The sequence below is a fragment of the Temnothorax curvispinosus genome, unplaced genomic scaffold, assembly GCF_003070985.1.
Source record: "Temnothorax curvispinosus isolate PA1 unplaced genomic scaffold, ASM307098v1 QBEX01004051.1, whole genome shotgun sequence".
Classification (NCBI taxonomy): domain Eukaryota; kingdom Metazoa; phylum Arthropoda; class Insecta; order Hymenoptera; family Formicidae; genus Temnothorax; species Temnothorax curvispinosus.
In genome coordinates, this window is record NW_020213831.1 from 1 (window position 1) to 14,264 (window position 14,264).

The 14,264-nt window shown below is 32.7% G+C and overlaps 1 protein-coding gene across 1 annotated transcript; it reads right to left on the minus strand.

Annotated features, from left to right (window-relative positions):
• Positions 1-7,043: 7,043 nt before the first annotated feature.
• LOC112453113 lies at positions 7,044-11,576 on the minus strand. Its single transcript, XM_025013674.1, has 6 exons — positions 11,291-11,576; positions 9,699-9,910; positions 9,264-9,402; positions 7,779-7,958; positions 7,478-7,629; positions 7,044-7,341 (listed from the first exon to the last, which is right to left on the minus strand). The coding sequence occupies exons 2-6, from the start codon at positions 9,797-9,799 to the stop codon at positions 7,116-7,118; spliced, it is 798 nt and encodes a 265-aa protein (XP_024869442.1). The 5' UTR covers positions 9,800-9,910; positions 11,291-11,576; the 3' UTR covers positions 7,044-7,115.
• Between the last annotated feature and the right edge of the window lie 2,688 nt (positions 11,577-14,264).

A 14,264-nucleotide genomic window follows, 5' to 3' on the forward strand; every position in this document is an offset into this window, starting at 1 on the left:
TTTAAATATAAGATTTTTTGTCTCATTTTTTTTAATAGCTATTAAAAAACTGTCGTCAGATTCAACTCAATGAATCACACTTTATCTCTCGACAAGTTCGAGTTACAAGTTCCAGGGCAATGTCTATTAATCTACACAAATTATTGTGTAGAATACATATCTTTCTCGTAATATATTTATGTTATCTATATGAAGAAATATTTTATAAGCTTAATTACTCAATTAACTCAACTATGCGTTATATTATTACAGTAAGATTAAAGTGATAATCGAAAATAAGAACGGACTAGTGGATTGGATAAACACGTTTATCGTCAATGTCATAACTCCGTTCTTTAAGAACACGACTGTAAACTTCGTTCAGGAAGAAGCGACGAATGCAATTCAAACGTACTTCGATGAAATAAATCAATCGTTAAAAGCAAGCTGGTTACTACCGAAAATTACGAATATGGAATCAGTGCTGAATAAAAATTAAATGTGTTGACTTCCTAATACGATATATGTATAATTTTATATCCTACGTTTTTATAAATACATTACATTTTTTAAATGTTTGTGCATTTATTCACCAGTGCAACTTATTCCATCGATATAAAAAGAATTTTTAAATTGCATATACTGCAACTTTGATCATATATACATGACCATCGTCCAAAAGAATCAAATTGTGAAAAAGAAAAGAGAGAAAAAACTGTACAAATAAATAAATTAAAAAATAAATTGTCAATAAATGTGGGTATCGTTTTTATTAGACATTAACTTCTTTTACTATTTAATTTACCAGATAATTTTTAAAATTTATACATGTATATGTATATTTATTTACATATATTCTAAAATGATAAACAATAAAGCTATTCAAATTATCAGTCAATAGACGGACACATGTGGACATCTTTCCTTCCATTCATTAGTGAAATCATCGCTAATATTACAGAATATGAGATGAAACTCTTGCAGTTTTGGACATTGTTCTAAAATTATGGAATATCTGTCAGGTGTTATAAAAATGTTACATAATAAAGATGTAATTGTTGGCCAGTCAAATTAGACATTTGAGGTCGAAAGTGATGTGAACTTTTTTATTTCTTTTTAGGCGTGTAGGGAGTGTTTAAAAAAGCTTATTTCTGAGTTGTCGTGTTATTTGACCCAGAGCTTTTTGAGGGGTGGAGGGGAAACCAAAATTTTCGCGGTTTTTTGCATTTATCTCGTTTCGATTAATAGATAGCATTTTTTCGCTCCTGAGAAAGTTGTAGGGCTTGAAAAAACAAAGAAAATGAGCGGTGACTCGTTCCGATTCGTCAAAAATTGAGCTGAGGGGAGCCTCCGGAAGTCGCGCGTGTCGAGCCGAGCGTTCGGAACTCGGCGCGTTTTTCGCTTCTGTCTCTTTTCTGATAAATGCAATCGAAAAATGACTAATATGCAATAATTAAAAAATGTAACTGAACACGTTCTTAAATTAAAATGACTATTTCGTGCCGATCACATGACTTTCGGGCTCTCTACTGTATGCAATTTTCAATGAAGTTCGATGTAATGTGCGGCTAATGGTAGGTATTTTTATCCTCTACAAGTTTCATATTAGTCATTTTTCGGTTGCATTTATCAGAAAAAAGTAACCATTTTATTACTAAAATTATATAATTTTTACAGTGTTTTAATATTGCAAAGATAAAATTAATATAACTTTTTTGAGATGCTCGCAAGAGAAGCAAACACAAATTTTGATAAAACGGTAATATGTATTTTAAAAGACAATTAATTCTAGCTATAGCCACTTATTTTTGAGTCCTTAATTCGCCACACTCCGATCCGTGAGACTTTGTCGCATTGTCATTTTTATTCTAATTAATAATTTTAAGCTTGTACTTTAGAAATTGGAAATACCGACTTTGAATAAGATGTTTATGATAATATCAGGTCAAGAAAATGATATAAATTTAAACTAAACTTATTATAAGAAAAATGGAAAATTATGTTGTTATGTGAAAACTAGAAAACCGAAAAACGCGCGCGCGCTTTCAGCGGTCCACTGGGCCGAAATATGGCAAGCTAAGATTATAAAAAGAACTTACAAGACAATCCATAATTTTCGTAAATTCTTACAGTCAGCGAGAGCATTAATGTCCTGAACTATAACACAACAGAACCTTAGTATTAGTACTTATAAGTTATGTCATAAATTTCTCAACTTTATTGCAACTACGCGGTCTAGATCTAAAAGCAATAGAATACGCAAATTTAACACCCGCATAAGTTGAGTTTATTGCAATGTTTTGCAAATGCGTCGAGTATCTATAAATGTGCAATAAAGGTTTAATTGTTCTAAAATCTAAATCATTTAGTGTTTTCAGATACAAAAATCCTTCGTCTTCATGTAGAATCATTTTGTCAGATCTAATTCTGAGAAAAATATATAACTTTTGTATATATTGCAGGCATAATACAAAACCAGGCATTTTATAAAATACCTAAGTCAAAATCAGGCATTTTACAAAAAGCCGGCACAATATCATGCGTGTACCTACTTATAATGCATCATTTAAATTTCGCTTAAATGTTTGAGACGTATAAGAGTTTATGTCAGTGTTATGGAAAATAATTTGCTGATATGTGTGTATAAACAGTACACATGTAGACGGAGGAAGGGCGGAGCCCTCCCTCGCCCACGCACACATTTGCAAAATTTTTTTAATTATATTATGTACAAAAATCATTTCCAAACTCTTATTTCTTATCTAAAATTCTCGTTATGTCGGCTTTTTGTAAAATGCCTGATTTTGCCTGCAACGTATATGACTGCAGAATACGACGTTCGAAATGTCGAACATATACATATATACAATATTATATATATACGTACATACATATACATATACATATATATATATATATATATATATTGCACTACAATTCAGATAACTCTTATTCAAATAACTCTCAACATTTTCAACTATAATGATGTTTTATATTGTGATGATTGTGATTATTATATTATTGCAATAATATGAAATTTCAAAGACAACTTGTCTCTTTCTATGCAGCTATTTAACTTACCTTAAATTTCGTATCTCACAACATTTTTATATGACATTATGTGCAGATTTCTTAATGTGTCTAAATACGCAAATAGTGTATATATATTGTTATTAGTTTTGATAGATATCATATTAATTATTTTCAAATACGATTTTGATAATAGTACTCCTTTTTATTATATAATATCTATATATTTTCGAATAATTTATTTTTCAAACAAATATGGAGAAAGAGGCACGGAATTCTGTGTCACATGGAATTAATCACATATTTTTGCAAGAGTCTTGTAGTCTATTTCTTTTATTTTGTATATGTATATGCACAAAATACAGCACATATATCTCGCCAATAATACAGAAATTCACAAATAGTACAAATAGTATATCGAATGTCCGATAATGTTATATATTCAAAAGAAAGATTTGTTTAAGAAGGACAAATATATGTCTTTCAGTTTGAGACTCGCAATCTATTTCGGATTGTAACACAAATCAGATAATTTGTAAATCTAATAATTAAAAGAAAATGCATATATTCAAATTGAGAAAGTTCTAACTCTCGAAGACCAGTTAAATTATAGAAGAATATAATGAGATGTTATGGTGTTGCATTAACAAAAGACCTCGCCATGCCATATATCCCTACGAAAATTGGGTTTCGGTGAAATTAGCTAAAACTTTGGAAATAAATTATAGTTTATGTAATGCTGATGAAAAGTCAATGGGCAAGATTCACAATAATCAATCGTTTAGATGTTATCTGCGTTCAAAAGTCAAAATAAGGCGTTATGTCAGTACACTATTGTAGGATTGCAAGTGGATTGCAATGTATTATTCTACAGAATAACTCACACAACTTATTTTTTTTTTAAATACAAAAATATGTATTAATGTGAAAGAAAATATGTACATGCTATATACATGTATGTCAGTTATGTTATAAGATTATAATTATATAATATGTATATACATATGCATGTATACATATTTTCTTTACATAAATACATATTTTTTTATATTAACAAAAAGAATAAGTTGTGATTCTGTAGAACAATACGTTGCAATCCACTGTCCCACAATAGTACTGACATAATGCCTTATTTTAACTTTTGATAGCATCTAAACGGTTGATTATTGTGATTATTGTGATTATTTTGAACGTCGTATTCTGCAGTCATATATGTTGCAAGAATACAAAATCAAGCATTTTATAAAAAGCCTAACGAGAGCTTTAGATAAGAAATAAAAATTTGGAAAAATTGGAAATAACTTTTGTGCATAATATAATTAAAAAAATTTGCAAATATGTGCGTGGGCAAGGGTGGGTTCCGCCCCTCCCCCGTCTACATGTGTACTGTCTATACACACATATCAGCAAATTATTTCCCTTAACACTGACATAAATTCTTATTTTTCTCAAACATTTAAGCGAAATCTAAATGATGCATTATAAGTAGGTACACGCATGATGTTGTGCCGGGTTTTTGTAAAATGTTTGATTTTGACCTAGGTATTTTATATGCCTGGTTTTGTATTTATGCTTGCAATATATACAAAAGTTACATATTTTTCTCAGAGTTAGATCTGACGAAAAGTTTGAAGACGAAGGATTTTTGTGTCTGAAAACACTAAATGACTTAGATTTTAGAACAATTAAACCTTTATCGTACATTTATAAATACTCGACGCATTTGCAAAATATTGCAACAAACTCAAAACTTATGCGGGTATTAGATTTGCGTATTCTATCGCTTTTAGATCTAGACCTCGCATTTGCAATAGAGTTGAGAAATTCATGTCATGACTTAGAAGTATTAATACTAAATACTAAAGTTCTGCTGTATTATAGTTCAGGACATTAATGCTCTCGCTGACTTTTCGTAAGAATTTATGAAAATTATGGATTGTCTTATAAGTTCATTTTAATCTTAGCTCGCCACATTCCGGTCCAGTGGACCGCTGAAAGCGCGCGCGCGTTTTTCGGTTTTCTAGTTTTCACATAACAACATAATTTTCCAATTTTTTTATAATAAGTTTAGTTTAAATTTATATCATTTTCTTGACTTGATATTATCATAAACATCTTATTCAAAGTCGATATTTTTAATTTCTAAAGTAAGCTTAAAATTATTAATTAGAATGAAAATGACAATGCGACAAAGTCGAGCAGTCTCACGGATCGAAGTGTGGTGAAATATATAAGGACTCAAAAATAAGTGGCTATAGCTAGAATTAATTTTAGAAATCGATTGTTTGTTCCGTCAATGATAATTAAACAAGAAAAGTTTGTTACTTTCGACTACAATTGGCAATATGTACAAAGAAACGTTACGACGACGACGTTTCCACCCTTCGGATTGGGTCCTTTTCAAGCATCATGGTAAATTGATCTTTGTCACGAACCTAAACATCTGTATTTACAAAGATTTTACCCGAAATAGTAATAAAATTGTCGATGCATGAGTCAGTGACATCAGAGAATGCGTTTCATAAGAGGAGTGTGGCCACCGCCAAGAAACGGAGCACGACGTGACCGCGGAGCGACTGCTAACGAGTGATTTCATGTCGGAGTTCAAAAGTGTACTGACGCCGGAGGAAAATCCCGGAAACCCCGGGATCCAGAGGACGAGCGTGGCCTAGTAGACAGCGCACTGGTCTATTGAGCCGAAGTCCCGGGTTCGAGCCCCGGTAGAGCTAAAAAAATTATATTCGCTCGTTCTCCTCTCGGAAGGCAATGGCAAACCATCGAGAGTGTTCTCGCCATGAACACTTCTTTAAAAAAATATAGCCGTTCGGAATCGGCGTTAAACTGTAAGTCCCATATACAATGTGTATAATCTACGTGCGCAACACATGTATATGAAGAGAAGTCACCACGCTCGGACACGCGAGTAATAGGACTGAGGATGATGATCCTCCTATGAACACATCCGTCTGCATAGTTCTTACAATGCCACTGACGATGGGAAACAGTCGCATTGATTCTTTAATACACGCTTTAACTAATGTTATATCGCAAATAACGTGGAGATACAGGAAAAATTGCGAAAGGAAGCAACAATTGTATTACCTGACAAAGGCGTACTGACGCTTTTGAACTCCGACATGTAATCACGCGTTAGTCGTCGCTCCGCGGTTACGTCGTGCTCCGTTTCTTGGCGGTGGCCACACTCCTCTTATGAAACGCCTTCTCTAATGTCACTGACTCATGCATCGATAATTTTATGACTATTTCGGGTAAAATCTTCGTACATACAGATGTTTAGGTTCGTGACAAAGATCAATTTACCAGATGCTTGAAAAGGACCCAATCCGAAGGGTGGAAACGTCGTCATCGTAACGTTTCTTTGTACATATTGCCAATTGTAATCGAAAATAATAAACTTATCATGTAGAATTAATTTTCTTTTAAAATACATTTTACCGTTTTATCAAAAATTTTGTTTGCTTTTCTTGCGAGCATCTTAAAAAAGTTATATTAATTTTATCTTTGCAATTAAAACATTGTAAAAATTATATAATTTTAGTACAATTTTAGAACAATGTCCAAAACTGCAAGAGTTTTATCTCATATTCTGTAATATTAGCGATGATTTCACTAACGAATGGAAGGAAAGATGTCCGCATGTGTCCGTCTATATATATATGACTGATAATTTGAATAGTACGTTTATCATTTTAGAATATATGTAAATAAATATACATATATAAGTCAGTTTACTTTATAGAAATTATCTGGTAAATTAAATAGTAAAAGAAGTTAATGTCTAATAAAAACGATACCCACATTTATTGATAATTTATTTTTTAATTTATTTATTTGTACAGTTTTTCTCTCTTTTTTTTCACAAATTGATTCTTTTGGACGATGGTCATATATATATATATATACGAAACAGCATTACCGAAATGCTTGCAGCATCAAAAGTTGCAGTATATGCAATTTAAAAATTCTTTTTATATCGATGGAATAGGTTGCACTGGTGAATAAATGCACAAACATTTAAAAAATGTAATGTATTTATAAAAACGTAGGATATAAAATTATACATATATCGTATTAAGAAGTCACATTCAATTTTTGTTCAGCACTGATTCCATATTCGTAATTTTCGAGAGTAACCAGCTTGCTTTTAACGATTTATTTATTTCATTGAAGTACGTTTGAATTGCATTCGTCGCTTGTTCCTGAACGAAGTTTACAATCGTGTTCTTAAAGAACGGAGTTATGATATTGACGATAAACGTGTTTACCCAATCCACTAGTCCGTTCTTATTTTCGATTATCACTTTAATCTTACTGTAATAATATAACACATAGTTGAGTTAATTGAGTAATCAAGCTTATAAAAGATTTCTTTATATAGATAACATAAATATATTACAAGAAAGATATGGATTCTACATAATAATTTATGTAGATTAATAGACATTACCCTGGAACTTGTAACTCGAACTTGTCGAGAGATAAAGTTTGATTCATTGAGTTGAATCTGACGGCAGTTTTAGCGCGTACATTTGCCGACGAAGCTAGAATGCGGCCCTTCAAGTTGAAAAAGACCAGGTTTACGGTAAAACTGTATGATCCCTGAATACAAAGAAAAATATAGTATCATCAATATAGTATATATATATATCGTGTAGTATATACTTAGATATGCAATTCACCTGGTATATTTTTTAATTATGTTATTTAAGACAAGTAAAAGTCAAGGATAGAAAGGCTATTCACGCTACCTGTAAAACTTTAAATTCGAAGCCAAGATTCAGCTTTACGTCTTCAGCTTTGTAACTTAAGGTGGCGTTGCCATAACGCTTCAAATCGGACAAACGTTTCAGTATACCCGAGTGCAAAATGAGATCGGCTTTGTATATCATTGGTTCGACTTGGTTCGAAATGGTGGTGTCCGAAAGGTCCTGGCGTAAAATTAAAACAGTAGCTTTCATATTGGGTCTTAATAAAATCGTGATGTATAATTTTGTTATCGTAAGTAATTGAGTTAAGCTCCGGTTTATCAGAAATTAAATCTAACAGTATATCACGTGTGGCGAGATGTGGGTATAATTAGACAAGACGTGTAAGATTTCGTTGCTTATCGGCTGCGCAGCTGCATTATCTGCATGCTCCAAAATAATAAGATCATTGTAATGCGAAATCAAAAACAATGTACATGCTTTATCGGCGATAACTCTTCTGCAGTGGCGCAAATAATCTTACGTTTCAAATTAACTTGCTCTTAAATATGACATGTTACTTTCCACGCGAATATCGCGAGTAGTTCTACTTAATAATAGATTAATTAATTATTACTTCTATGAAATAGGTAGAACAATTTGTTGGAATAATAAATAAAATAAAATGTTACTTAATATTCTGCAAAATCTACAAAATACTTTATTTATTAATTCTCAATTCTCATGGAAAGCCTTCAAAAATCTTTTTCTCTCTATTGAGAAATTTGAGAATATATACGAACTCATTCAATTTCATGGTGCTACCGGCACGGTGCAAGATAAATGGCTTAATTCACAACCGACATGATCCGGGAAGAGTTTAAGCACTTGCGCTAGAACGGCGGCATTGAACTTGAGCCCGAGCTCGCCGTCTACCTCGATCTACCGGGTGAAACCTTGGTTTCACTCTCGTCCAAGTTCAAAGATATTGCGCGCCAGCCTTCGAAGGCGCAAAAATGGGATCGGCGAAAACGAGGCGAGGGATGACCTCGGCGTTTGACCGTGATCCACCGCGGCCCAAGGTCAACGCTCGAAAGTGTCATCCCGGGATTCACTCTCGCTCTCGTCCAAGGCCCAACTCTTCGGTTTCGCTTTCTACGGCCCCGAGGTTAAGCGTGCGCTCGCTTTCGCATCGCGGCCCGCTGACCTCGAATCCCAGCTCTGACCCCGAAACCCAGCTTTCTCCCGATTTTCGAGGCAACCACTCTCGCGATTGTGAGCGAACCTGCACGCGTTTACTGTAATAACGGACTCTCTTACGTAAATGACTGGTTTTCTCGATGGTATTACGGAATTTACGCTGTGAACTCTGCAGGCTTATAATTTATTACTAAACCTTTATTTCGCGAAGAAAGATTCATTGTAACGTGTATTACGACAAATATTTGCTAACTAGTCGAACGTAATTAATAATCAAAATAGGTATCTTTCAATTTAATATTGTTCTTATCATTTTATAAATTGAATTTATATAAGAGCATTACGTACCATCCATAATTTTGTCTTCGTTTGTGGGAGATTGAGTGGGTCCAGGTTATTATTGACAATAAATTGCGAAATTTGAGGAATAAATTCGTCCACAACGTTATTTATATTAGTATCTGAATTTACATTGTCTATAATATTCCTATAATTAATGAAAATTTACGATTAATTTATTTCGATTAAGTTGGATCTTAATTTTTAATAATATTAAAAAAGAGTTAAATTGAGAAATAAAACAGATGTTACATAGCGAAATAAAAGAGTTAATAAGCAAAGTATAATAAATAATTATTCTATATCTATATAATATACGTTAAAATAATTTTCAAGATTTAAAACAAATTTTTTTCTGAGTGCAAATAATTGATATTCAAATGTTAAAAATTGAAATTAAAGTTAAAATAATAATATTTGATAGCGATGAAATGTTACACTTACAGAATTTCTAGCTCCGCCGAAGCTAAAGAGATAAATACCAAAATAACGTAAACGAACTTCATGGCGATTGTAACGAGACTATGCCAAATCTCTATGACCATATCGCTTTTATAAACTCCTCAAACTCAAGTAAATCCGATTATCGGATTATCACCATCTCTCTCTGCGTAATCTCGACAATCATCAATCAAAATGCATTCCTTCGATCATATCTTTATTGCGCAGCCATCCAAACGAATGATGAAAGCAAGGATAAAATAAACAATATTATCGGAAATATCTGAAGTATAGGTATACAAGGAAAATAAATCAAGTCAATATAAAACGCAGTTAGGGGGAGTCCGGGAGACTTGACCATAGAGGAGAGTTGAACCACTTCAAATATCTCGTTCAGATTTTGAACAAAGAGCTCAATCTGAGCACGTTAAAACACGTTTGTCCCACTCACAGTCGAAACGCATTACCAAGCGTCATATTGTCACGTGCTCGGATTGAGCTGTTTGTTCAAAATTTAAACGAGATATTTGAAGTGGTTCAACTCTCCTCTATGGTCAAGTCTCCCGGACTCCTCCTACATATCGTTTAATCTGAACGGAATTATCTCACGGAAATATAAACTGTTGGTTGTTAAAGTTATAAAATAGTTTGAGAATCTATTTACAAGAAATAAAACATATATAATTAAAGAGCTCTTATTTATATTAAATATTATATTAATAATTTATATTAAATATTATATTAATAATTTATATTAAATTATTTATATTAATAATTTATATTAAATAATTATTAAATTAAAAAATTTCTTATCTTATTAGATTATAAATTCGAACTTTATAGAATATATATAGTAAAAAATTGCGTTTATATAGCAAGCAGTTTGATACGTGTAAATGTTGTTTATTTGTTCATCTGTTCATTATTTCTACTTAACGAGGTAAAGTCGATCTCTACCGAGAGATTTTCGACGTTTGTTATCGACGCAGACTCCATCTCGTTACGTGGCGCTCTCTGTACTGTAAATCTTAATTTATAACATTCACGAGGCGAATTGCGTTACATGTATATTTACAGATAATTAAAATAATATTCCACAAATTATTTTTTTAATAACATACAATTTCAATAACGAATTAAAATCCAAGTTGCATTACAGTTTTAGATTTAAAAAAGATTTTACACTTTGTGATTTTATAAAAAAAATTCTAGCCAAATTTTAACTGTAAAGTTAAACATTTCTACAAGTTAGGAGATTATTTAATTTCAATCTTCTGTTATCTTATTGTTTAAGTTTACGTTATTATATGTATGTATATTTATTTGTGTGCATAATAATGTTTATATTATTCATTTTTCATCATATATATCTCTATAGAGTATGTTGCAATAAAAATTGTAATCGCGTGTTTACCGAAGCGAACAGAATATAGAAATTAATTTCTTAACTTTAATGACTCGTTTCTTAGTACCGAAAATAACAAGCGGCATAATGGAACAATAATTCTGTAGTTGTCGTTTATGCCTGGATATTATTCAAAGTTCGCTAACAACACTTTTTGTCTCTTTCTACGTCTCTATCGTTTTTTACCAACTTTCAGATTCCTGAAATGAGCGCCGCGACGCACTAGGAAGTCGTCGCGAGTGAAAAACAATCTTGTTTGTCGGCCCTGGCAAATTCGTCCTCGACGAATCATTTACGACGGACCAATCGCAGCTCGAGAAAAAGTGGGTGTATATCGTGACGTATCTTTACTACGCTTTAATTGCGAAATCTGATGCGTAAGAACGCGCGCACACTACACTGTAACATGTCAACATAACTGAAACGATTGTAACTTCACGCGCACACATTCAAGATCTGTTTTATGTCGATCGCATAAAGCAGCATAAAGTGACTCTTCTCGACACTCTGAATATATCGTCGCCTAGCTAGCTCGTGCACTATCATATTTCAATAGCAGAAAAATGATATTATTTTGCGGTGTAATCAGAACCCAACTGTTTAATCATTATATATCTTACTTGTATCTTACTTTCATCAACTTCATTATCTCGATGAAACTCTATTAACAATGCCGAATAGGAGTGTATTTTCTCACAGTAAGATAATAATACATTGCTTACAATCTTGATAAAAATTAATAATTTCGTCTATTAGAGATTAATAGGTATTATCAGATAAAGAAATTCCTTTAAATTAATGAACGCTCCAAATAACTCGAGATAATAGGTCTCGTCTAAGCTTCTCTCTTTTTAGATAAAAAGAAAAATGGTTTCTCGCGCATTATCGCGACATATATACTTCCTAACGGATAATTGTTCAAGCGAGAAGCATCTGTTTGAGTAATAGAGGCCTCCATCGCAGATTACCGCAACGCTGTATTGAGAGGAAGGAGGCAGAAGAGCGCATTGCTTTCTCCTTCTATGCGGTTGAACGATCGAGGTCGTTGAAGAGAAACCCGCGGGCGGCGCGCTCTTGTTACTCCATTTTCGCCTTCGGAGGAACTCCTATACGGCCTGCGTATAAAAGCCGCGGATATATACATGGTGGTTAGTAATTGCACTCGCGATTTCCAAGGTCGGTGACCTCGCGAACGGCCGTGACGTAAGGCAGGCCATCTGCTATCGCGGAAAGGGATATCGCGAGAAAGTTTCGAGACTGCAGCACCGCCAACGTATTCTCGAGGGGAAGGTGCAGGACGAAGGGCTCGCGGCAGAAGATTGACAAGATAACAGAATCGTTGTGACGCGTACACTTTGCAGAAACTTATTTAGCGGGAAAGCGAAATTTCAGAAAGATAAAAGATTGAAGCTTGATTTTAGGAAGATAAAAACTTGATCTCGAAAATTCCAGAAACGCGGTAAAACTAAAAATAAAGCGCTAAGTGTATGATATCTCTATCTCGGGCTAGATATATACCATAAAAGGAAAAGATTAAACGTGAACACGATGAGATTCTATTATATTTTTATCCAATTGATATTCCTGAGGAATGACACTTTGATATTTTGTACGACGATCAATGGTCAAGTCGAATGCCTCTTTATATCAGTCGACATGTCATACGATGTCAGAATCTTAAATTAGCTCGATTACCAACGGAGTTCTACTATCAGCTGTTTTAATATGATGCGTATTGCAAACGCTACCTGTTTCACCTAATAACCGTTCAACGAATTAATGTCAGTTGCTTAAATTTTTAATAGGAAAGAATGAGAGAGATAAGATTTTCAAGTACTGTTTTTCAAACCGGTTTGAGAGCTATCAAGCGTAAACAAATGCGTATGTACAACACTACTGTTTTTATTTGTTACATTATGTGATGTTGTATTACGCAGCAGAAATTATAACGAGTCAACAATTCTCGTATGGTTTTCTTATTATCAACCGACGAGCGAAACGTCTTGTTGTGACTGCACAATAGCAGATAATGCACGATTACTTTGTTCAACTTCGTACGTCACCGATAAAAATGTGATGTTAACCTTCTATATTCCCCTGGATTGATAAATGAAGCGAAGTCAAAGTACTGTCTCGATTAGTTGTCATGATTATGACGCATAAATTATAAACTATAAATAGATAAATTTCTACGTAATGTAAACAATTTTTGTCTTCTTTTCAATATTTTACAGAGCTGCTAGTGTTTTTTTTTTTAACAAAGTAGAATCAATATTTTTCTCAAATCGCGAATATTTATTCCAATTAATGAAAATATAAAGAGGGCTTTAAGCGCATTTATTCGTGAAATAGCTAATAATAACTTATAATTATAACTGAGCGATAATATCGTATGAGAGTTACGCTAACGTGATTATAAAAAAAAAATGGCAATTATATAAATGGCAATTAAATAAAACGTGGCCTTGTAAAAGATTAAAATAATTAAAATATGTTTAAGATACTGTGGGCCTATTCTGTAATTCTTAACGACAGTTTCGTTATCGTTATATTGTCATTGCGCAGCTTTTTTAGCATATATAATATCTGCGCAATGCAAATATAACGATAACGAAACTGTCGTTAAGAGTTACAGAATAGGCCCTGATCACCGATCGCGCACAAAATTAAAAGATTATTCGAATAAAACTTTCACCTCGCTAATTATATAATGTGCATATGGTGTGACATTATAGTAAAAATACATGGTGCACAGCGCACATGTCGTATCTTTATTGTCTCGTAATAATTAAGATATTGTTTCCTTGTTCTATTTCAAACATTGAAGAGTTTGCACGTGTTTTTGAAATTCTTCAAAAACAGTATTTCGTAAGAGTTAATATTCTTGTATTATCTATATTACTACGTCAAAGTGATGGGCCGATGTGGAGAGGCAAAGAAAAACAACAAATCAGTCTTTGAGTACGATTCAATACGCATAGGAAAGAAATAACAAAGCTTTTAATTAATTAATTAGAAGATATTATGCGTCTCTTGCTAATAATTTAATTATTATAATTTAAAGAGACGAATTAATAACGCGTCGGATAATTTAAATCAGTATAAAATTATTTTGTGATAAATACTTGGTGACATGTATATAAAAAAATATAATACCTTGATTT

Excerpts from the sequence above, each read along its gene's own strand:
- LOC112453113 (XM_025013674.1), bottom strand. The coding sequence starts at position 9,799 with ATGGTCATAGAGATTTGGCATAGTCTCGTTACAATCGCCATGAAGTTC. Across the intron at positions 7,630-7,778 it reads TCGAATTTAAAGTTTTACAG|GGATCATACAGTTTTACCGT; the intron begins GTAGCGTGAATA and ends CTTTGTATTCAG. Across the intron at positions 7,342-7,477 it reads TTCGAGTTACAAGTTCCAGG|TAAGATTAAAGTGATAATCG; the intron begins GTAATGTCTATT and ends ATATTATTACAG.